We start from the raw sequence: 24,098 nt of genomic DNA on the forward strand, positions 1-24,098 counted from the left end.
GGACTCACAGATTCTGTGCAGACCTAGTTAAACATTCAAGTTATACACCTTCAGGCCATCCAAGATGTAGATGAGTTTGTTTCTTCATCAGATTTGGAGAAATGTAGCATTCACCTATGGATGCGCTGCAGTGAATGGGTGCCGTCAGAATGAGAGTCTGATAAAACATCCCAATAATCTACAAATCATCCACACCACTCCAGTTCATCAGTTAACATCTTGTGAAGCCAAAAGCTGCATGTTTGTAACAAAAAAAAACACAATGATCCCTTCTCAAGATGTTAACTGATGGAGTGGAGTGGTGTGGATTATTGTGATGTTTTTATCAGCTGTTTGGACTCTCGTTCTGACGGCACCCATTCACTGCAGAGCATCCACTGCTGAGCAAACGATGTAATGATGAATATATACAAATCCAATGAAGAAACAAACTCATCTACATCTTGAATGGCCTGAAGGTGAGGCGATTATTAACAAATTCAAATTTTTCTGTGAACTATTACTTTAAATATAGGTATAAATCGTTTGTAAATGTGTTTTTCTTTTCTCTCTCCAGGTCACCATCGTCATCAAATACTTCTTCCAGTTCAGTTTTTTCCCATTCAACCAGAACCTGAAAGTCAACGAGGGGAAGCCATACCATCCGCCCAACATCATCGGCACAGAGAAGAAGGAAGGATACGTGCACTATGACCTGATTCAGCTGCTGGCGCTGTTTTTCCACAGATCCATACTAAAGGTACATCCTCTCTTTGCCACATCATGGTGATGATTGTTGTGGCCAATCTCATAGCACTAATAAAGCTGTAAGTTTTCAGTAAAGCAACTTTAAAGCATAATTAAAAAAACATTATAGTGTCAAGACCAGCTGAAAACAAAAATACGTTCTAAGAAAGGTTTGCTAATGTTCCCTTTAAGTTGTGAAAACATTATTTAGAAAAGTTCTCAGAATGTTCAAAACGTCCAGTTGATTGAATGTTCTAAAACTTATTTTCTCAGTTGTGCCACAACGTTTAAATGAACATTCTATTTTAGAATTTTGGGAACGTTACATTTGAAGGTTTGAGCGTTCTCTTGAACATTCTGAAAAGGGTAGTAACGTGAAATATTTTAGACGAATGTCCCCTAAAACATAAAAGCTAGATCACTTTGAACAAATGCTCTTTTAAAGTTGAAGGTTGCTCATAACTTTTAAGAGAATGTTCCCGTTAACTGTGAGTTAGCAAATGCAAAGATAAATGCAGAATACATAGAAATAAAAAACTTCACTAAGTATATTTTGTCATTATATTTTATTAATATATGTTTACATATTTATTTGAGTTTTAAGGTTTGCACACTAATGGATTTTGCATTCCGAAATCTTGTTCAGAATAAATACTTGCTTTTTCTGCTTGTTTTCTGCTTCAGTTTTGAGATGTATGTCAATTTAGATGAGAGATTAGAGCCAAGATTCAGCTGGAAATATAATTCACCAGACATTAAGAAATCTAAACGAAGCCACTAGACTGTTGAGAGCTTTGAAAACCATAAAATGGATTTTAAAATCAATTCCTAGCGTTTGAGGTTTCTCTCATCTCCAGGTTTCAGATTATTTCAGAAAATCAAACACTAGTAAATATCTCCAGCATGACATTGCACTTTTCACCAGGATACATAGAAATATCTGTGAATGTGAATGAAACCTGCAGGGGAGAAAATGATACATTTTATAATAATTAAATCTTTGACAATAAGGGACATTTAGTAACTAGATAAATCAAGTCAAATGTAATTCCTAAATGCAAAAGCAAAGGTTTACCTGTTCAAAAACGAGTGTGTGGGAAAATAATAAAAGTCTACTTTATTTACATCTACAGTATATAAATGTTCCTTACTGCCAAAGATTAATCAGTGCACATTATAGTTCAAAAAGGCAAAAAAATAAGTTTTTGTGATATCACTACCCTAGTTAAAAAATTGCAATGTCACGTAGAAGTGATTTTCTGAAAAAATAAACACTGCTTGTGTAAAATTTGTTTGATTTTAAAACGCAACCCAACAAGTTTTCATAAAGTGTTGCTTGCTAAATATTATATGAGCATTTAAGATTTATTTAATGGTGTTTGCAATTATTTTGCAGCCCTGCAGAATCCATTTTAAAGCCCTGATTTTTTATTTATTTATTATTTAATTTATTTTTATTGCTAAATGTAATGTAATTTTTGTCTTGTTTCCAAAAGTGCCATTTATTTACTTCACAACTTTGATTAAACAGCCAATAAAAAGGTATTTGATGAATCACAGCTTTGCTTTTCCAATCCTGCGATTCCTTAGCGTTTGTTTGCCTGAATTAATGCACATTCTCTCTCTCTCTCTCTCTCTCTCTCTCTCTCTGGCTCTCTCTCTCTCTCTGGCTCAGTGTCACGGTCTCTGGGATGAAGACGACCCTAAAGCGTCCCATAAGGATGAGGGTCTTCATCGGGATGATTCTGTGGACGAGGGGAAGATGGCGGTGGTGATTCCAGCTGAAGAAGAGAAGAAGAGTTCTCCAGCGTACTCGCTCAAGTCCGTGAACCTCGGCAGGTCCGTGGATTCGTCCCAGGTCCATGTGCAGATACTTTACCCCGAGCATCGGCCTCACCTGCGACGGCAGAGCACTTGCGGATCTCACCTGTCCCGCCGCTCATCTGTGCGCTCCAAACGCGGTGAGGAGTCTTGACACAAACATCGTTTCATCTCAAATGCTAAATCCGGTTTCATCTTGATCTAGCTGGTAGACAACTAGTGAAACGAACAGTTCCCTTTCGAAAGGGAACTCCACGCTGCGTCCTCTAGAGGGCGCTTTGGGAACACCCTCTAGAGGACGCAGCGTGGAGTTCCCTATTCTCAGGGAACAATGGTTACATGAGTAACCTGAGACGTTTATTCGAGCATTGCTATGAGTTTAACTGTTAACGGTTGGTTGCTGGTTGCTTTCACAGGCAGCACAAGCACACGGAACAGCGTTCATAGAGAAAACAGCAGCACAGAGCCAGAAGTACCACAGAAGAGCCGCAAAGAACTGATTATGGAGAAGATCCGAGAGCAGCTCATCAAAGCAAAGGTTTATGTGATCAAAAAGTAAGTGCATTTGGGAAAACAGATGTTAGTTTTGAATAAATAAATAAACATTTTAGATATTATTTTATGTGATAAAACTAATGATAATATTTGTAAATATTATATAAAAACAATTTATTTATATTAAAGAAATATAATATTTCTCCACCTCTGAGGCAACTAAAATAAAATAAAAAATTAACCAATAATATTAAAGTATATTAAACATTATTTTTAAAGACTATCACAGTTTTTTGGTGCATGTTTTATTTTTATTTTTTAGTAAATCTCGATTGTGCAATACTGTTTTTCCACATAGATTACCAGAATTATATTTTTAAAGATTTTACTGTTAAAGTTCTATGCATATATTTTATTATAATCATCTTAGTGATAAATTTGCATGAAATTATAAAACAAAAGAATGAATCCAGAAAATGTAAACAGACGACAGGTTTTCTGTTTTTTAATACAGATATTTAATATGGCAATTATTGTTAACATAATAATAAATTATTAAATTGCTAAAATTGAATAAATTTAATTAAAGTGTTAAAACAGAATTTTTTAAATGGAAAACATGTCATTTGAAAAAACAAAGTGAAATGATCCATTTAGTTGGATAATGGATAAATTCAAGTCAAGTCAATTTCATTCTTTATCCTGTTTTTAATATCTTATATTAGCTTGTCTCCTCTTCATCTTCTCTCTTCAGACTGGTTGAGTTCTATCAGCCCATCCGTCAGTTCTTCTATAACCTGATCCACCCGGAGTACAACGCCGTCACAGACGTTTACGTCTTGATGTTTCTAGCAGACACTGTTGATTTCATCATTATTGTCTTTGGCTTCTGGGCATTTGGGGTAAACTTGAAAGTATTTCAATTTATAAAAAGCATACAAAAATGAATGCATGCCAGTAGACAGCTAGGTTTCAGATCAGATTAGCCTTGTTCTCCTCTAAACTGACTCTTAAAATGACCTCTCCTTGGCTGTGTGTTGATGTGTGTTTTGTCTGGCTCACAGAAACACCAGGGAGGTGCTGACATCACATCCTCGCTGTCTGAAGACCAAGTTCCCGGGCCGTTCCTCGTCATGGTGCTCATCCAGTTCGGCACGATGGTGGTGGATCGCGCCCTGTACCTCCGCAAGACAGTGATGGGAAAAGTGATTTTCCAGGTCGTCCTGGTGTTCGGCATCCATTTCTGGATGTTTTTCATCTTACCAGGAATCACAGAGAGGTAAAAGAACGAAATTTAAATTTGAATTAAAATCATTCATTCAGGACTGTTTTGACATTATATTACATTAGAAGTTTGTTAATCCTTTTTATGTGTTTGATAGATTAAAATACATAATTTTGCATATTATTTAAAAAAAAAAAATTTCAACAGCAAAATGTAATTTTACTGAGAATAAAATGGACTCAACTTAATTAGTGCCACAATGTGAATCCATTCCAATTGCATATATAAATATATATATATATATACAGTACAGACCAAAAGATTGGAAACATTACTATTTTTAATGTTTTTGAAAGAAGTTTCTTCTGCTCATCAAGCCTGCATTTATTTGATCAAAAATACAGAAAAAAATGTAATATTGTGAAATATTTGAATATACTTTTTATATATAAATAAAATTTATTTCTGTGATGCAAAGCTGAATTTTCAGCATCATTACTCCTACAGCCTTCAGTGTCACATGTAACATCAGTCGATCACATGATCATTTAGAAATCATTCTAATATTCTGATTTATTATGAGTGTTGGGAACAGTTCTGCTGTCTAATATGTTTGATCACTAAAAGGTTAAAAAGAACTGCATTTATTCAAAATAAAATAAAAAATCTAATAATATATATTCTAATAATATATTTTCTTTACTATCACTTTTTATCAATTTAACACATCCTTGCTGAATAAAATTATTGATTTTATTTAAATTACTGACAAATTACAAATAACTGACCAGTAGTGTATATTGTTATTACAAAATATTTATATTTTAAAAACATAGCTTCTTTTTTTTCTTTTTTTTACTTTTTATTCATCAAAGTATCCTAAAAAAGTATCACATGTTCTGAAACAATATTAAGCAGCAGAACTGTTTCCAACTTTGATAATGAATCATCATATTAGATATTAGATGATTTCTAAAGGATCATGTGATAATGATCCGAAAAATTCAGCTTTGCATCACATAAATAAATTATAATTTAAAGTATAATAAATCTAAAAACAATTATTTTAAATTGTAATAATATATCACAATATTTAAAAAAATCTGTATTTTTGATCAAATAAATGCAGGCTTGATGAGCAGAAGAAACTTCTTTCAAAAACATAAAAAATAGTAATGTTTCCAAACTTTTGGTCTGTACTGTATATATATATATAAAGCAAAATTCATGTAATTTTACCAAAAAAAATTAATAATTTTTAAACTGTCATTTCACTGCATTTACAAAGAAAGGTTAAATTGTTAATATTTTATGCCCTAATTTCATTACCTTACGAAAAGTTTCATAAATACATAAAAATAATTAAAACCAAATGGTTTTCATAGGGTTCTAAAATGTTTTTTATTTTATTTTATAAGTTTCATGATTTAAATTCACAAATGATGCGGAGATGTCTTCAACATGAAGAAGAAATGCCCTGGAGGTCCTAACATGTGTATTATCTGCTCTGTGCAGGCGCTTCAGTCAGAACCCGATCGCTCAGCTCTGGTACTTTGTGAAATGCATTTACTTCGGCCTGTCAGCGTATCAGATCCGCTGTGGATATCCGACTCGCATCCTGGGAAACTTCCTCACCAAGAGCTACAACTACGTCAACCTCTTCCTCTTCCAGGGGTGAGAAACATGATCGACAGCAGTTTTTATAGGATGATGTCGCATGTCATTTCTGACCCTGGACCACAAATCCTAAAGTCTTAAGTGTCAATAAAAATAAAAAAAATGTACGAATTGATGTACGGTTTGTTAGGATCGAACAATATTTGGACGAGATACAACTTTTTGAAAATCTGGAATCTGAGGGTGCAAAAAAAATTGAATACTGAGAAAATCGTCTTTAAAGTTGTGCAAATGAATACTAAGCAATGCATATTACTAATCAAAAATGAAGTTTTGATTAAAAATATCTTCAAGGAACATGATCTTTATTGAATATCCAATTTTTTTGGCATAATAGAAAAATTTATAATTTTGACCCATGCAATGTTTTTTTTGGCTATTGCTAAAAATATACCCCAGAGACTTAAGACTATTTGCTCCAGGTCACAAATAGTATTTGTTATTGTGGAATGAAAAAAAAATGGCGCCCATTGCAGATAATTCAAGGGATAGTCACCCAATAATGAAAATTCTGTCATTAATTACTCACCGTTCATGTCGTTCCAAACCAATAAGACCTTCATTCATCTTCGGAAACACACATTAAGATATTTTTGGGTGAACTAACTCTTTAAGCAACGCAAAGTATCAGCTGGCATATCGGTCGACCAATGATTTCTATAAGTAAAGCAATCCAGTTATTTCCTACACATAACAGATCCACTTGTTTAGTATGCGTTGTGTGTCCCAGGTTTCGTCTGATCCCGTTCCTGACGGAGCTGCGTGCGGTGATGGACTGGGTTTGGACGGACACGACGCTCAGCTTGTCTAGCTGGATCTGTGTGGAGGACATCTACGCTCACATCTTCATCCTCAAATGCTGGAGGGAGTCCGAGAAGGTAAGAAAGCGGGAAATAGCAGGCAGCTTCCTCCAAAGGCAGCATCCTGAGCATCTGTGTGTGTGTGTCGTGTGGCAGCGTAACCCTCAGCCACGCGGCCAGAAGAAGAAGAAGGTCGTGAAGTATGGAATGGGCGGCATGATCGTGATGCTCCTGATCTGCATCGTTTGGTTCCCGCTGCTCTTCATGTCTCTGGTCAAATCTGTGGCAGGAGTGGTCAACACCCCGCTGGACGTGTCCGTCACGCTCACGCTGGGAGGACTTCAGGTGCACGTCACTCTTCTGCTCGTCTGCATGCTCAGTTCTGATGTCTGACCGTGGCTACTGTCAATGGAAAACAAGAAACAGTGTATTGCTTTCTATTCTGTCTCGGCTGTTTCTCCTAAAAATACATGGGCAGAAATCTAAATATACACAAACGAGTCATCCAAATCTATAAAACGAATGTGGAAAGTATTTCAGATCACTTGATGAGATATTTTTGAGTTCATATTATTTATATACTGTTACAATGCTTGTCAGTTGTCATTTTACTTTTAGTTATTTTATTGTTTTGTCATTTTTATTAGTTATTGAAGTTTGATTACTTATTGTTTTTTTCTATTTATTATTTTTATTTTATTTTATTCAGTATTATAAGTTGTTTTTATTATCACTTTAGTTATTGTTTTGTTCTATTTATTATTTTAATTTTATTTTATTCAGTATTATAAGTAGTTTTTATTATCATTTTATTTATTGTTTTGTTCTATTTATTATTTTACTTTTATTTTATTCAGTATTATAATTTGTTTTTATTATCATTTTAGTTATTGTTTTGTTCTATTTATTATTTTAATTTAATTTTATTCAGTATTATAAGTTGTTTTTATTATCATTTTAGTTATTGTTTTGTTCTATTTATTATTTTAATTTAATTTTATTCAGTATTATAAGTTTTTATTATCATTTTAGTTATTGTTTTGTTCTATTTATTATTTTTATTTTATTTTATTCAGTATTATAAGTTGTTTTTATTATCATTTTAGTTATTGTTTTGTTCTATTTATTATTTTTATTTTATTTTATTCAGTATTATAAGTTGTTTTTATTATCATTTTAGTTATTGTTTTGTTCTATTTATTATTTTTATTTTATTTTATTCAGTATTATAAGTTGTTTTTATTATCATTTTAGTTATTGTTTTGCTCTATTTATTATTTTTATTTTATTTTATTCAGTATTATAAGTTGTTTTTATTATCATTTTAGTTATTGTTTTGATCTATTTATTATTTTAATTTAATTTTATTCAGTATTATAAGTTGTTTTATTATCATTTTAGTTATTGTTTTGTTCTATTTATTATTATTATTTTATTTTATTCAGTATTATAAGTTGTTTTTATTATCATTTTAGTTATTGTTTTGTTCTATTTATTATTTAAATTTTATTTTATTCAGTATTATAACTTGTTTTTATTATCATTTTAGTTATTGTTTTGTTCTATTTATTATTTTAATTTTATTTTATTCAGTATTATAAGTTGTTTTATTATCATTTTAGTTATTGTTTTGTTCTATTTATTATTATTATTTTATTTTATTCAGTATTATAAGTTGTTTTTATTATCATTTTAGTTATTGTTTTGTTCTGTTTATTATTATTATTTTATTTTATTCAGTATTATAAGTTGTTTTTATTATCATTTTAGTTATTGTTTTGTTCTATTTATTATTTTTATTTTATTTTATTCAGTATTGTAAGTTGTTTTTATTATCATTTTAGTTATTGTTTTCTTCTATTTATCATTTTTATTTTATTTTATTCAGTATTATAAGTTGTTTTTATTATCATTTTAGTTATTGTTTTGTTCTATTTATTATTTTTATTTTATTTTATTCAGTATTATAAGTTGTTTTTATTATCATTTTAGTTTAGTAATTATGTTATGTCAGTTTTATTTATTTATTTTTTTGAGTGTTTTCAATTTATCTTTATTATTTTATTTCAGTTTTAGTTATTTGATAGCATTTTTATCTAATATTAATATTTTGTATTATTTCAGCTTTATTTCGATTACCAGCGATTATTTTTTTTTATATAATTAGTTTAGGCACAGTAACATCACTAACTTTTGATCACTAACTAAAATTTCAGTCTATCTTATGGGAATTGATTAACATGGCTCTTTTTTTTCTGTTCTTGTTTGTTTTTTTGTTTTCAGCCGATCTTCACGATGAGTGCCCAGCAGAACCATCTAAAAACTGTGTCTCCTGCAGAGTTTGCCGAGTTTGTAAAAAAATACAGCTCTGATGCAGTAAGGAACTAAGTTTCTATTCAAATCACAGCAGATCCTTCGTACTTTGACATGAACATTTTCTAGTAATTAACCGATATAAGGAAATGATTTCAGACAGCTGATTAATAATGACCAATAGAGTTCAATTGTGACATTTCATTGCATAATCAAAATAAAAAATAAGAAATTAAATTTTGCATAGATAAAATGGAACTTGTTTAAGGACTATTTGGATATTGTGGGATTTCTTTGCCTGCCATTTTAACAAATTTTCACCTACAATCCTCTTATTGTAAAATAATTAGGCCTTATTTAGGAATAAATGCTACTTTTGAAATACTACTATATAATATGGCTAGTAAGCAATGCATTTTTTTTTAAATCTAATTAATCACAAATTAATTGCACATCAAATTTGGCTGATAAATTACTCCTAAGAGATCATTTAAAGTCATTGTTGTGTAAAGCATCAAACAGACATTAGTGAGAAATATTTTGTTTGATAAAATTTGTTACATGATGTAAATGATGACATAATTGTCATTTTTGGTTGGGTGAACTATACCTTTAATAAGTAATTGTATTAATTGTATTATAATTACTATGGAAATATTAAAATATTTCTTAAATGAAATGATACTGTTAATAATAAACTAAACTAAACTAAAACTGGCAGTAGGTGGTGGTAAATGTCTTAATGATTAAGTCATTGAGTCATTTATTCATTCGATTCGTTCAAATGGCTGATTCATTCAGGAGTCAAGTAAATGGTTCTTTATGAATGGTTCATTGAATCATTAGGCTTGTTTGACTTGAAGCGGATCATCATCATTAAAAAAGACAAAATTTGTGTCTAAAATAACACAATATTAACTTCTTTCTTACTGAACTGTTGTATAAGATCAGTATCAGATTTGCACTCGTGTGATATTGCACTTAGCCTCTAGCTCGTGTGATATTGCTTAACTAGCCTATATGAGGTAAATATGATACAAAAACTCAAACAGGCATTTTGTACCCGTAAATAGAATTTTAGGGACTTTCTAATCACTTTCTCTGTGCTCCATCACGCAGTTGCCCCATATTTATCATGAAATGTCATATTATGAAATGTCAGATGACCTACATAGGTCTGGTGCGGAGCAAATGCATTAAATGTGTAAACATTTTTTGCTTAATTAATTGTTGTAATTAAAGCATTAAATTACTAGCCCTATCACACACACACACACACACACACACATACACACATATATATACTGTATATGTCTGATAGCAATGCTGATCTGACAACAAACTAATATTGCCTGATGATGATAAGTTGTGCATTCCTGATTGTTTCTAAGTAGAGCTAAAGATGCATGTGTCTCCTACAGAATGCTTTGCAGTTCCTGGAGTCTTATATTCCTGAGGATTTGACCATAGCCCAACTAGAAGGAAGTTCCAACTCGCTCTGGACCATCAGCCCCCCGAGCAAGGAGAACCTCATTAAAATGCTCAGTAAATCAACTGAGACGTTCCCTCTCACCTTCGCCTGGTCCATACAGAGGTACTGTAGAGTTCAACATCACACCAGCATACAGATACAAACAGATGAGCACGTGAAAAAGCTTGGATTGCTGGTGGAGAATGGGTAAAACCTTGAGACGCTTGGACCCTTGAGATCCAAACAGTTTATAAAAATATTTATCATATTAAAATTTGAGGTTTTACTCACCCTCAGTCCATCTAAAATGTAAGTGACATTTTTTTTTTCAGTAGAACAGTAAAAAAAATTGCCACCCTAAGAAAAAGCTGTTCCACCCCAGAATTATCACTAAATAAAATATAAATGTAAGCAGTGTTTCGTGTGCTATTTTTCAGCACGTGTGATGACAGCGTAACATCAAATAATCACAAGAAAACGGTTTTCAGTAAACTGTACTTGTATCTGTATTTATAATTTAAACTGTGTCATATACTGTAATAGAGATTGAGCTGCAAAATAATTCCTCAATCCTAAAAAGAGTTGGTAACACTTTAGTATAGGGTGCAATTCTCACTAATAACTAGTTGCTTATTAGCATGTCTATTATTAACATATTGGCTGTTTATTAGTGCTTATAAAGTACATATAATGCATGACACCCATAATCCAATACCTTAAACTTAACAACTACCTTATAAACTATTAATAAGCAGCAAATAAGGAGTTAATTGAGGCAAAAGTCATAGTTAATTGTTAGTTAATAGTGAGAATTGGACCTTAAAATAAAGTGTGACCAAATAGTTTTTTGTTGCAGTGTTATTCATCTCACAAGTGTTCACTGAGCAGGAAATTCTTCTGTGTATTTTGATTCTGTAAGCATTTAAGAAAACTGTTAATAACTAGATTATAAAACAAATGTATTCTGACTTGTTTTAAAGTCTTTAAAACAAAGTCTCTAAAGTATGTCACCAACCAAACAAATTGTAATGCACAATTTTTTTCTATGAGGGTTGTGCTTCACTAAAATAAAAAATTTAATAAATACCTGTTTACAAAAAGCTGCAATCCATTTCTTATTGGTTAAAATGAACGGAAACTATCTCCTGTTTTTCCATGGGTGCTCGAGCCCTATGTTTCAAATAAAAACCTTCTTTTCTGTCACCTACATCACGAGTAAATTTGAGTAAAGTTTTTGGTGAACTAATCTTTTAAATGTTTTTATACAAATATATAATTTATATATAGAATAATTTTGTGTGTGTAATAGGAATTTACAAAAATATTGTATTTTATGTGACCCATATAGTCACTTTGGCATCATCTCTTGTGAATTTGTTCTGCATTTAAAGACACTGTCATGATTATGTGCCTCTCTGGTCAGGACTAAGATGTTAACGACAAAGACTGAGGTTTTCAGTCATCAATGAACTGAATTACTTTCTGTTTAATCTCATTCACTGCATTCATCCTTTAGGAACCTCAGTCTAGGTGCCAAAGTTGAAACTGCAATAGGAAAACACTACATTGACTTGGACGAAATTACCAGAAGTAAACTAACAAATCTTCTGAATGGAACCGAGCAAAAAGAAGTGTGAGTTTAAGCTTCAAACATATATTTTTCTTAACTCTTTTACCACTAAAAAGCCATTGGCATGAATGATCATTTGTAATGGTGTTTTTTATTTAGGAACATCACAAACATTTTTCCAAGATACATCAGAGCACCGAGCGACTCCAATGCCAAGCCTATTGAGCAGCTTTACCTCGGTAATACACCAGCTCTCCATCATTTAGTGCATTGCTATGTGTTAGTACAGCCGTCATCATGCCTGTTTCTCTTCACTTTTCTGTGTGCTCCCCAAGGGAAACAATACATGAACATCACACTGTCCTTACATAAATCCAACCAAAATAGCACAGAAGGCCTCCAGGAGTGGTGGATCGTGAAACAGACGGAAAGAGGGCCTATATCTTTGAAGGATGGAAACGAATCTGGTCTGGAGCTGTACATCATCAGTGACCAAGTCAGTCCACCCAGTCTGGGCTTTCTGGCTGGTTATGGGTGAGTGACATGAAACATTATAGTCTGAACTTATTAGTCTGTCCTTCCTAAAGGGAATGAGAGTTCGCTATGGGCGGGGCTTCTCATTAGAGAAACAACACAACTGAAATGCTTCTACAACTAAAACGCACAGTAACTAACATTTAAAGAGATATATTGAGTGTTGTCTGTTTAAGAATATTTTTTAGCCAAGTTCAATTCAGTATAGTGATGCACCAAAATTGACATAGAAAACCTTTTTATGATACACTACTGGTCAAAAGTTTGGGATTACTAATCATTTTATTTCTGAAAGAAAGGACTGCATTTATTCAGCAAGGATGAATTAAATTGGCAAAAAATAAAAAAACTGTTCTTTTAAACTGTCTATACATCAAAAAATCTAAAAAACGCACGGTTTTCAGCACAACTGTTTTCAACTTTAATAATAATCAGAAATGTTTCTTGAGCTGTCATTCAGCATACTAGAATGATTCCTGAAGCATCGTGTGACACTGAAAGCTGGAGTTATGATGCTCAAAGATGCTGTAATATTGCTGTTTTACTGCATTTATTATATAATAAATGTGGCCTTGGTGAGAGTAACATTTGAGAGTAACAATAACTTTGTGTACTGTATATTTAAAATAATAAAGTATAAGTATAAAGTTTTAAATCATCTCGAACAGGCATTATTTGACCGAATTTTCATCCCTTTAACATCTAACGATCCTGACTTTTTTTTCTCGCAAAGAAAAAAGGTCAGATGTGTGTCATATAAATGTAAAATTGCTAGATAAGGCCATTTTGGGAGAAAACGTTGAGAATTTCAATTTTTTTTATTCCATGGTGCAAACTGGCTTCCATTGATATTTGGGTTGCTCTTTATTTTACAGTACGTGTACTTACATGTACTTATAGTGTACTTACAGTGTATTTATCTAAGAAAGTTCTGGTAATACAAGATAACTACATGGGGTAGGGTTAGGTTTAGGAGTAGGTTCAGGGTTAGTACATAGTTATTACATAGTTATTACTATAAGTACATAGTATGTACATGAGGAACAGGACTGTAAAATAAAGTGCTACCGATATTTGATATGATATGCATCCCATATGAACCAAGTGAACATGTTTTTATCAGTCTGTAAGGAACTTAATTCAAAAGTAATTCATTGATAAGTTGAACATGTGAGCCTGTGTGTGCACAGGATCATGGGTCTGTACATGTCAGTGGTTCTGGTTATCGGGAAGTTCGTGCGCGAGTTCTTCAGCGGGATCTCTCACACCATCATGTTCGAAGAGTTGCCCAATGTGGACCGGATCCTCAAGCTCTGCACCGACATCTTCCTGGTCCGAGAGACGGGGGAACTGGACCTGGAGGAAGACCTGTACGCCAAACTCATCTTCCTCTACCGCTCTCCAGAAACCATGATCAAGTGGACCAGAGAGAAGAGTGAGTGAGTGAGGATGAGGACGCTGACCTTCGGAGGAACTCCATGAGAAGCGTAAAGCGGGAATTGTGCCTCCTTCCCAAAGAGCACAGTTGAATTGAACCAGAGAAGCTTTGCTCTTCATGTTAACTGATGAAACGTTAGCACTCGTGTAGTTTTCATCCAGTGGACGTGCACTTGCTAGTGTTTTTTAAGGGCTTGATAAGTGAACTTTAGGGCTTCCAGGCATGCGCCACTTTGATACGACTCTCGTCTTTGGGAGTGCATGCGACGTTATGGACGTAGACGAGAAATACTCAACCTACTACAGACTTTGGGCTTGATTTTTAACTTCTCTCTGAAGATGAGAAACTGAAGCCCTGTAGGTGGCGCTGTGAATTTCGTGACAATCTCTATTTGCCTTATTTCATTAGTACAATCAACTAGACGCATCATTATCCACCACCTTTCTCAGGAATACATTCGGATCATTTCATCACGACGGGATCTCAAGCTTTTTTCTCATGTACAACAAAGTGTGAAGTGGAGCGTACGCAACAGTAATAACTTCACTCCTTGGGGACTTTAAGGAGATCATCTGTCATTTATGAACACAGATTAGGAAAGTGTGAAGGACGTTTAGTGTTTTTATAAGGCTTGGAGTATTATGGCTTTTCAAAGTGAATGGGAGATTGTTTTCACATTACAATTAATGATTGATCAGTTTCAGCAGATCTTGTTATTTAAGAGCCTCATTTCATGAAATAGAAAGAATTTGAATGTGTTTTCTGTGTACATTTCCTCATACGTCCAAATGGTTTTATGAATGGTTTACATAGAAATTAGTTCAGAAGGAATTTCGAATGTGTCTGTGTACTGTACATTTGTTTGTAAATTCAAATGATTTTATGAATGATTTACATCGAATTACTAATTTTTGAATGTGTTTCTATGTATAAATCCAAATTATTTTAAGAATCATTTATTCAGAGCACATTTTGAATGTTTTTGTTTATATTTTTGACGTGCACAGTTATTGTTCAGAACAATTTTTGAATGAATTTCTTCGTAAATCCAAATTATTTCATTGATGATTTACACACATTTGTTCAGGACAAATTAAGAATGCATTTCTTCTTCATAAATCCAAATAATTTTATTTATGATTGGCGTAAATTTGTTCAGAATGAATTTTAGATGCATTTGTGCATGCATTTTTTAATATATCCAAATGATTTAATGATTGATTTACACAGCCATGTGTTTAGAACCGATTTTAAATGTGTTCTTATGTATGTTTCTTCATAAATAATTCATAAAATAATTTGGATTTAAATAGAAATTCATTCTAAATACATTTTTGGTGTTCCTGTGAAAATTATTTGTCATAATTCTAAATTATTTTATTAATTATTCACACAAAAATTGTTTTTGAATGCATTTCGATGTACATTTCTTCATAAGTCCAAATAATTTTAAGAAATATTTACATTGAAAATCATTCAGAGTGATTTTTTTATGTTTATTTAATCGTAAATCCAAGTTATTTTATGAATGAATCACACAGAAATTAGTTTAGAATGAATTTGAATGCATTTCTTCATAAATCCAATTAATTTTCTGAATGATCTACAGAGAAATGTATTCAGAAATACACAGAATTCATGGAATTTCAATTGCTTGCTAAACCATTTTCACAGTGCAACAATAACGTACTGTAAAATGGTTTCTGATCATTGTGCCTCATTCATGCAACACAAACAGAATGAACATTTTCGTGTTTCAGAAATCAATATTTCGTGGAAACATTTGACTTGTGGTGAAAATGAATAATGGATATTAGTTATAAACAGGTAGTCTACATCCTTGAAGGCATGAGAGTTATTAAATATGCATCGCCAGGACTGTTGTACTCGTCAGAAAGTTGTTTGTACATGAGGAAGAATCTGACTCACATTTGTACTACGTACTTGTATTTATTTGAGCAATACGACAGGCGGGTGGACCATAAAGGACATGAAATCCATTTTTATCCAACACCTTTGGCATCCATTCTCAGGAAGGAGCTTTCTATGATCATGGACTCTCAGATGAACCGCTGGAGTCTCTGCTAGGCTGTAGATTTACAATGGGATCATGTGCATCATATTTGACTATCAATGTGAGCTCCACGCCGACGGATCGTGTTGTGCTGATGCTTGAGGAGAACATTGAATATTGTTTTTGAGTCCATCTCTGAACTATGCATTAAAGACAATGTAGCATGAATGAAAAATAATGTTTGACATGAAACGCTTTCATTAGTTTGTGTGTGCAGTACTTTTTCAGCAACATCAAAACAGGGGGAAAAGAAAAGCTGTAGCCGGATTAAAACGGGAAATGGTTTATTGACTTCAAATAAAGCACACAATTAAAGGACAACATGCCACTTTTTTCTTTCTTTTTTGTTCCTGTATTTCTCTTTTTTTTTGTAAGTACATGGTTTACACTAAAGTTTAAAAATCTGTCTTTTTTTGTGATTGAAATGAATACTGAAAAACATTTGTTCTCCGCATAGTTAATAAGAAAACACATTTAACAGCAGACAATCAATGACTGTATAGATGATTATTTTATTAGCTCATTTTTGCATCTTTATGTCTGTCAGGTTTGTATATTTGGAAAAGCAACATGCAACTCACTCCACATCCACATTTACATTTCAACTACACGTACAATAAATTACTGTACATAATAATAATAATATAGTATTTTAATTTTTTTAAAACTGATTCAACATCACTTTGACATCACAGACATTGTTCACAAATAAAAGTAAATAAAACCTGTATACAATACACAGTTCCTTATCAAATTATAAGAAAACATTTACAAACTGAATGTATCTAACAATATGATCATACACACACATCAAAAAAGCCCAGTACTGATAATTTACAGGCTCAACCAATAGTGTGAGATTTGGGGCGGGACTTTATAGCTGACCAATGGAAGACGAATGCTTGTAACTTGACTGAAAACACTGCAATCAATAGAGTGCTGAAAGGATGAAAGATTTTTGTAGTTGAAAACCTGAAAATGAGCGTCAAAATCATCTTGACGTCAATGTTCCTTTTTTTTTTGACAAAAAAGTTCTGTGGTTCAACAAAAGATCTTTTCACATTTTTCTTCTACATCATTTACCAGTGTTGGAGGAGTAATGCATTACAAGTAATGTGAGTTATGTAATCAGATTAGTTTTTCAATTAACTAGTAAAGTAACGCATTATTTTACATTTACAGGATAATATCTGACCTAACTTATTAAAGTTCAAAGACACAGCCTGAAGCTTATTCAATCCACTTTTGTTGTGAGAGTGGCCTTTACAGTTACCAAAAATATAACTTTTGGGGGTTATTTTTATTAAAAACAAATAAGCAATCCCAGCTCAGGTGACAAAAAGTAACACAAAAGTCATGTTATGCATTACTTTCCATAAAAAGTGAATAAGTAATGCAATAAGTTAATTTTATGGAGTTACATTATTGCATTATTATATATTACATATATTACATAATCCATTATTATATTATGTAATATATATATATAATTTTATTTATTTATTTATTTTGGTCGAAAACAAGTCTAAAGGGGACTACAGAGGTTGTAATGCTGAACTAGTGTTATTCCAATATCATTGAAATACTTTTAAGGTTTTTTGTCATTATTAGTTTTGTTATTTCCTGCTTTCACTGTAATATTAAAGTTTTAGCAATTTTTTGTGTTTAGTTTTTCAATTTTAATTGTAATTTGACTACAAAAGTTAAACTTAATAACAATTTAGTAATTATTTTACATTATATTTTATTTCAGTTAACATTTATTTTTTATTCAAGGGATGATTTAAAACAAATGATTTTAGTTAACTATAATAACAGACAGATAAACTCATCTACTCATAATTAGCTTGTCACTGCCATATTGTGTTTAAAATCACACTTTTGAAGTATTCAATCTCAAACTTTCAGAGAAAATGAAAACTGAAAGTGTTAAAGAGAGTTATGAGTTAGTCCCTACGTTAAGCTTTTTACTTCTGGCAATGTTATGCATGCTTCAAAATTCATAATAATTGTTAAGATCATCGTGATGAACATAACATGTAAGAATCACCACCTTCGGTTGCTCACAGATCTTATTTTTTACAGTTATTCAAAAGCCGATGGAAAAACCCTGTTGTGCTTTTGTAAAATAAAGCAGTGTGATGCTGACTACAAAACACGTCATCACTTCAGGGCTCTATTGCATTTGGTGCATCTTGTGGCAATGAAATGAACCTCTTCAACATTAAATATGTTAAACTGATGTCCACACCCCGTGTGTGTAGGGTTTTCTGTGTGCCTGATGAGTAAACACACAGAAATCTGGACACTCCCAAGCGGGACAAACAGGAACAGAATGACTCCACTGCACAAAGGGAGGAAACACTTATATGCTCGTACACACACACACACACACAGACGCATGGAGGAGTCAGGCCGTTCTCTCCATTAACACAAACCTCCCTCATAATCGTCATCTTCCTCGGCCGATGGCGGGCCAGCGCTGCCCCCTTGAGGAGCAACAGGAGATTTCTTCTTCTTCTTTCCGGCCCCTCCACCGGGAACCCTTAGAGAGATCGCCAGCTTGGCATACTGCACACACACACAGCAGAAAACAGCTAGTGATGATGTCACTGCATGATTACTGTAGTTTTGAGAATATAGTAAATGCCTAGTACATATGCTACGTTTCCACCAAGGTTATCTTTAATGAAATCTAAAACAAAAACAAATAAACAAACAAACAAACAATCTTACTTAAATAAGCAATGTATAAAATAAGATATTTAAAAACAATTAAAACAACTTAAACATATTTTATTTTTCTGAAATTTGTGTACTTAATTTTATTTTTTTCACATTTTTGTATTTTTTTTTTTTACTAAATTAACAAAAATTAAATTAAAGCTAAAAATGACTTAAAACTACACAACAAAAAAATTACATTTTTCATTACAATGAAAATAGATATGTTTATATAATTTATTCAAAGTATTACAAAAAGTAACTACAAGAAGTAAACAAAGTATGAATATATTTTAGTGATAATAAAATAACAAGAAACTAAATATTTTTGTAAAGATGTGCATTTTTTTTTGTCTATTTCAATGATAAGTGGTGTTGAAAAAATTCTATACTAACATGTACACAATTATTCAAAGGTACACAATTTTGCTTTTAATTTATATATTTATTTTACTTTAATGTATATGTATTTTTTAATTTACTGATATTGAGCTAAATGACTCCTTTAGTGAGTGTAATGCTGTTTGGTTTGATTGTTCACAGTATTGCGTGCGAGGACTGACTGACACTCACGTCGTTGTCCATGTACTTCAGTAAAGGTGAGTTGCAGACGCGTGACACCTCGTCCTCGTCCTGCTCGTCATACGCTTTCAGAAGCGTCTCCATGTAAACACAGTCCTCGCTCCCACTGAACCCTGGGAGACTGAAGAGCCCAGTATTTGACACTGATCAGAGATCACTCTGGTGCTCTGAAGGATGACGGTGTTACTCGTTCCTACCTGTAACTTTCTCTGACACACTTGTCTGCCGCCACAAAGTCTCCTCTGTGGAGATGAACCAGCACTTGAGCGATGGTTTTCTGCAATATCAAACATCTGTTCAAACTAATGCAACATTAGAATGCAAAGTTCTGTGTTTATTTTACAAAAAAGCTCTTGCACCTTAAAGCAGGTGGGGTAGTTCTCAATGTCCTTGTACATGTTCTTCTCTTTCTGAAGGGACACTGCGGCCTCGTCCAGCCTGAGCACAAGAAACACAACAGCAACAGCTCAAACACTGGTTCAGCAAGCACTGAGCATATAGAAAGCACATTACTATCATCATATTACTAATTAGTACTATGATAGAATTTATTCATATTTTTTTTTATTTTTTTTATTTTGTATTTTCAGTTTCTTTCATTTGAATTTATGTTAAAGCTTTAGTAATACATTTTATGCGCCCCTCCCATTTCTATTACAATTTTGTTTTTATTTCAGATTTATTTTGTCAATTTAATTTAAATCAAACAAAAACATTTGACATGTGGCAACGAAATGAAATAAACTAAGCAACTGAGATTTTAATTTTACATTTTCCAGTTTTATAAAAATTGTAATAATGAAAGAAGTTTTAGTAATTCTGTTAGGTCTTATTTCTTTTTTTTTTTCTTTATATTCATTTTTATTTCAATTTAAGTACTTCAACTAACATACTTGCATTGGCAACTAAAATAAAATTAATAACTAACTAACTTTTTTACATTTTATTTATTTTATGTTAAGGTTTATTTTATGAATTATTTTTTTCTTTCTAAAAGTTTTATGTTATAACATCATAGCTTCAGATGACTTGTAATTTAGTGCAGAATTCATATAGCTTTAATTCATTTTATTATAAAGATTTATATTGTGAAGCAGTGTCTTTTTTGTACTATATTACTATGAAGTATTTATTCATATTTTTAAATTAATAATCTTAAAAAGTTTTTATTTCTTTATTTTCCATTTTCATCTTTTTGTTTTAGTAATTATATTGTGTTTTGTCATTTGTATACGTTTTAAAATATGCTTTTTTATTTGAAGTCAATTTGAAGTTTTTTTTGTTATCAATTATTGTAATAAATTATTTTTGATATTTCTATTTTTAGTTAACAACACCGTTGTGAAGTCATCAGGGGAGCTAGTGAAGTAATATATTATAATATATGCAACCATGTGATTTATTGAACAATCAGGATCATGCATCACATTGATTTTGATTTATTGTTTTTACAGTAAAAGTGTCATTATACATGACATGGACTGTTAATGCTTAAAGGGCATCTATTATGTTTTTTTTTTTTTCATTGTACTTTTCCTTTAGAGTGTAATATAGCTTTTTGTGCTGTACACAATATGCAAAATTACAAGAATAAAGTCAAAATCAAAAGAGTTGATCTCTCCGACAGAAAATCTTGGCTTTTTGGAAGGCGGGGCTTTAAAGAGACTGTAGCATTTTAGGCAGAGGGTGAAATGAGCTGCTGTAGCAATATACAGTATGAAAAAAACATGTTTTATCACATGTTAAATCATCATTGAATAATTCATCACAATATCCCATATTTATAATATCCCAGTTTAATGCTTAAAGACGCACCTGCGCAGTCTCGCCAGAAGTCTGGAGGCTTTTCCCAGAAGCTCTGCAGCCTCTCTGAGCCGATCTTCATTCTGAACACAACACAAACCAGTTCACACGGGTTATGTGTGGACAAATGGATGATTTATTAACCATGTTTGCATTTCCTCACCTCAAACACAGATGCGGCCTTCTGATACAAGTCCACAGCTTTCTCCAGATCAATCGACTCGATGAGTCTGAAGAAGTGCACGGCACTAGTTAACACCGCTAATGCTAACACAACCTTTGCATGCATATTATAGTTCGTTTAAGCATAAGAAACTACACAGACAACCTCTCAAAAAGAGTTTGGATCTGTTTACTCACTTCCCAGCTCGGTCCAAGGCTATTCCAGCGGTGCCAGACGTCCCGTTCTCCACATACATGATGCTGGCCTTCTCGATCAGCTGAACGGCTTCGGGCATTTTCTTCATGTCCTGCAGGTGAAGAAGAGTCAGTCGCACACGTCTCAAACCTACAGGCCATCCATTACAATCACTGCACGGTCAACTCACCTTCAGCATCATACCAGCCTGTTCATACGCTCTGAGAAGAAGAACAGCGTCTTTCATCGTGGGTTACATTGTACAGATGTAGAAGTAAAATACATATAGCTCAGTTAATGACAGCAATATGTTTCAACTATTAAAGGAAACTGGTAAACTATAGATTAGTTTAGTAAGTTAATAGAGTTAATGAGTAGCCTTGAAACATTAATGGTCACTTACTTCGCTGCATGGAAGAGTCTGTGAGTTTTAGTTAAGTAAATATGAGTACTGTATCAAATGAGAGACTAAACCAAAATCTAAATCAAATACTATACTGTTCAGAAGTTTGGAGTCGGCAGGATTTTTTCATGTTTTTGAAGGAAGTCTCTTTTTCTCACGAAGGCTGCATTAATTTGTTCAGAAATGGACAGGAATATTGTAGAATATTATTACAATTTAAAATAACAGTTTCTAGTGTAATATATGGTAAAATGTAATGTATTCCAGTGATGTACAGCTGTATTTTCAGCATCATTACTGCAGTCTTCGCTGTTCAAAAACAACATTTCTGAATATTATCAATGTTGAAAACAAGTTTTGCTGCTTCATATTTTTTTGCAAAAGGTGGTTTTGTTATTTCCTCAGGATTCTTCTATGAATATAAAGTTCAAAAGAAGAGAATTTATTTAAAAAATAAATATATAATTGTCTTTCCTGCTACTTTTGATCAATTTAATGGACCCTTGCTGAATAAAAGTAATAATTTATTTCCAATAATCAATCGATCAATCTTATTGACCCCAAACTTTTGACAGTATTGTGAATATACAGTATATGGCACATTCTCCCTATACATTTTACCTAATATTTACAAGAACTGACATTAAGGTGAATAAATCAGCATAAAAATTAAATCAGATACTGTAGATCTCTGTGGCGTATGGCTCTTTGCACATTACAGTAATTAGTTTTGTTTGTTAAATTAACTTTGTAATTATGATTTCTGGGAGGAGAAGGATACGCTTTGTTTTCTGTGTGGTACTCGGCCTCCTTCAGGTACGCATCCTTCGCTTCTTCAAACTGTTTGGCGTTTTTGAAAGCCACAGCTGATATAACATCATCATACAGTTTGTTATGGTCCTATTTCACTACATAATGACCTTCATCAATAACATCAGAGCAAGACGTCAGTTCACTGAAGGTCTACATCACCTGCTTTTGCCATCTCTGAAGCGGCTTCATCATAATCAGGTTTCCACTTGGTCATGCTGGTCTTCGAGCTGCATAAAGTAAAACAAATATTGTATGGTGTTCACTATTATCACAACCCTTGCGAAAAGAAAGTGTGCTTAAATGTATTGATAATAATTTGAACTGTAGTGTGTTATTCAATATTATGTTGAAAGTGTTACTAAACTGCATCTTTATAATTATAGATGTGGAATTAAAACATATTATATTTAAATACACAACATCAAAATGTCAATAGAAATTACATCAAGATATAATTTAGTTTACCATAAATGCTTCTCAGTAGATACATTTTCATAATATTTTAAAGAATATAGAATTAATTATCAAATTGCATATACATAAAACAATTTTTTTTAAAATATTATATACTCTTCCACAATATATTACAAAAAAATATATTAATAATACACAATTGCACATAACATAAGAACTAGGTGTTTGAAAACAACATGCAAAGCCACACAGGTGTAACTGAAAGTCAGACTCAAAATTTTCTGTTTAATGCGATGTGTAGCCTGTGACAACTTGCCCCGGTCTCTACTGCCTGATGGGCACATGGACATGCACTGGATTTCAGGAAAGGCCCACATCATCAATAGAAGCCTCAAAAATGAAGACAACATCAGGACCACCGCAGCTGTCGCCAAGGTAACCTCAATCACTATACGCGCGATTACGCAATCATTCTCGCTTGTAACATTATCATGAACGCGCATCAGGATCCTTAACCACTTGGACATGACTGCACCGATAAATGAGTTAGGCTAAAGACAACTGCAGCAGAATTAGTGACAGTGACAGCATAAGTCGGTGTTTGTGTGTGAATGCATGAGCTCTGTTCTGTAGGAGAATATGTTTCATATCTCACCATTTCTCGGCTTTGGCGATGTGCTCGTGCGCCTCGTTGATCTTCTGCGCGGCCATGGCTCTCGGTCTCGCGGATGAAGGGGATGAGGATGAGGATGAGGATGAGGATGAGGATGGACTGTTACAGATTATCCAGATTTTCTTCAACAGCTCATTCACGTCACGGTGTTTTTCTACGGGAACCCGAGTGGGATGCTGCAAAA

The 24,098-nt window shown here is 32.7% G+C and overlaps 2 protein-coding genes across 9 annotated transcripts in view; one reads left to right on the forward strand and one right to left on the reverse strand.

Moving 5' to 3' along the window:
- The window catches only part of piezo2b (piezo-type mechanosensitive ion channel component 2b), an 82,191-nt gene extending 67,187 nt beyond the window's left edge, over positions 1 to 15,004 (forward strand). For 5 of the 8 annotated variants that reach the window (XM_026205528.1, XM_026205534.1, XM_026205532.1 and 2 more), the window contains 13 exons: positions 557 to 739; positions 2,402 to 2,687; positions 2,964 to 3,102; positions 3,797 to 3,944; positions 4,107 to 4,321; positions 5,783 to 5,941; positions 6,675 to 7,089; positions 9,028 to 9,120; positions 10,479 to 10,651; positions 12,045 to 12,161; positions 12,258 to 12,337; positions 12,434 to 12,632; positions 13,823 to 15,004. In XM_026205528.1, coding sequence (XP_026061313.1) covers positions 557 to 739; positions 2,402 to 2,687; positions 2,964 to 3,102; positions 3,797 to 3,944; positions 4,107 to 4,321; positions 5,783 to 5,941; positions 6,675 to 7,089; positions 9,028 to 9,120; positions 10,479 to 10,651; positions 12,045 to 12,161; positions 12,258 to 12,337; positions 12,434 to 12,632; positions 13,823 to 14,075 — 2,460 coding nt within the window. In that variant the 3' untranslated portion in view covers positions 14,076 to 15,004. The remainder of the gene's footprint in view (positions 1 to 556; positions 740 to 2,401; positions 2,688 to 2,963; positions 3,103 to 3,796; positions 3,945 to 4,106; positions 4,322 to 5,782; positions 5,942 to 6,674; positions 7,090 to 9,027; positions 9,121 to 10,478; positions 10,652 to 12,044; positions 12,162 to 12,257; positions 12,338 to 12,433; positions 12,633 to 13,822) is intronic. The other 3 variants (XM_026205536.1, XM_026205535.1, XM_026205531.1) reach the window with 1 other exon arrangement.
- Positions 15,005 to 17,931: 2,927 nt separating this feature from the next.
- On the reverse strand, positions 17,932 to 24,090 carry LOC113046358 (gamma-soluble NSF attachment protein-like). Its single transcript, XM_026207243.1, has 12 exons — positions 23,897 to 24,090; positions 22,987 to 23,054; positions 22,796 to 22,880; positions 22,015 to 22,032; positions 21,802 to 21,832; positions 21,614 to 21,723; positions 21,417 to 21,483; positions 21,266 to 21,336; positions 19,810 to 19,888; positions 19,648 to 19,727; positions 19,442 to 19,571; positions 17,932 to 18,715 (listed from the first exon to the last, which is right to left on the reverse strand). Exons 1-12 carry the CDS (start codon positions 23,950 to 23,952, stop codon positions 18,572 to 18,574), a joined length of 939 nt encoding a protein of 312 aa, XP_026063028.1. The 5' UTR covers positions 23,953 to 24,090; the 3' UTR covers positions 17,932 to 18,571.
- Positions 24,091 to 24,098: the final 8 nt, after the last annotated feature.

The sequence above is a fragment of the Carassius auratus genome, chromosome 27 (assembly GCF_003368295.1).
Source record: "Carassius auratus strain Wakin chromosome 27, ASM336829v1, whole genome shotgun sequence".
Lineage (NCBI taxonomy): Eukaryota > Metazoa > Chordata > Actinopteri > Cypriniformes > Cyprinidae > Carassius > Carassius auratus.

Coding starts and splice junctions, on each gene's coding strand:
- LOC113046358 (XM_026207243.1), bottom strand. CDS start 23,952: ATGGCCGCGCAGAAGATCAACGAGGCGCACGAGCACATCGCCAAAGCC. Junction 23,055..23,896: donor ATCGCCAAAGCCGAGAAATG/GTGAGATATGAA, acceptor TACTTTATGCAG/CTCGAAGACCAGCATGACCA. Junction 19,572..19,647: donor TGTGTCAGAGAAAGTTACAG/GTAGGAACGAGT, acceptor TGGGCTCTTCAG/TCTCCCAGGGTTCAGTGGGA.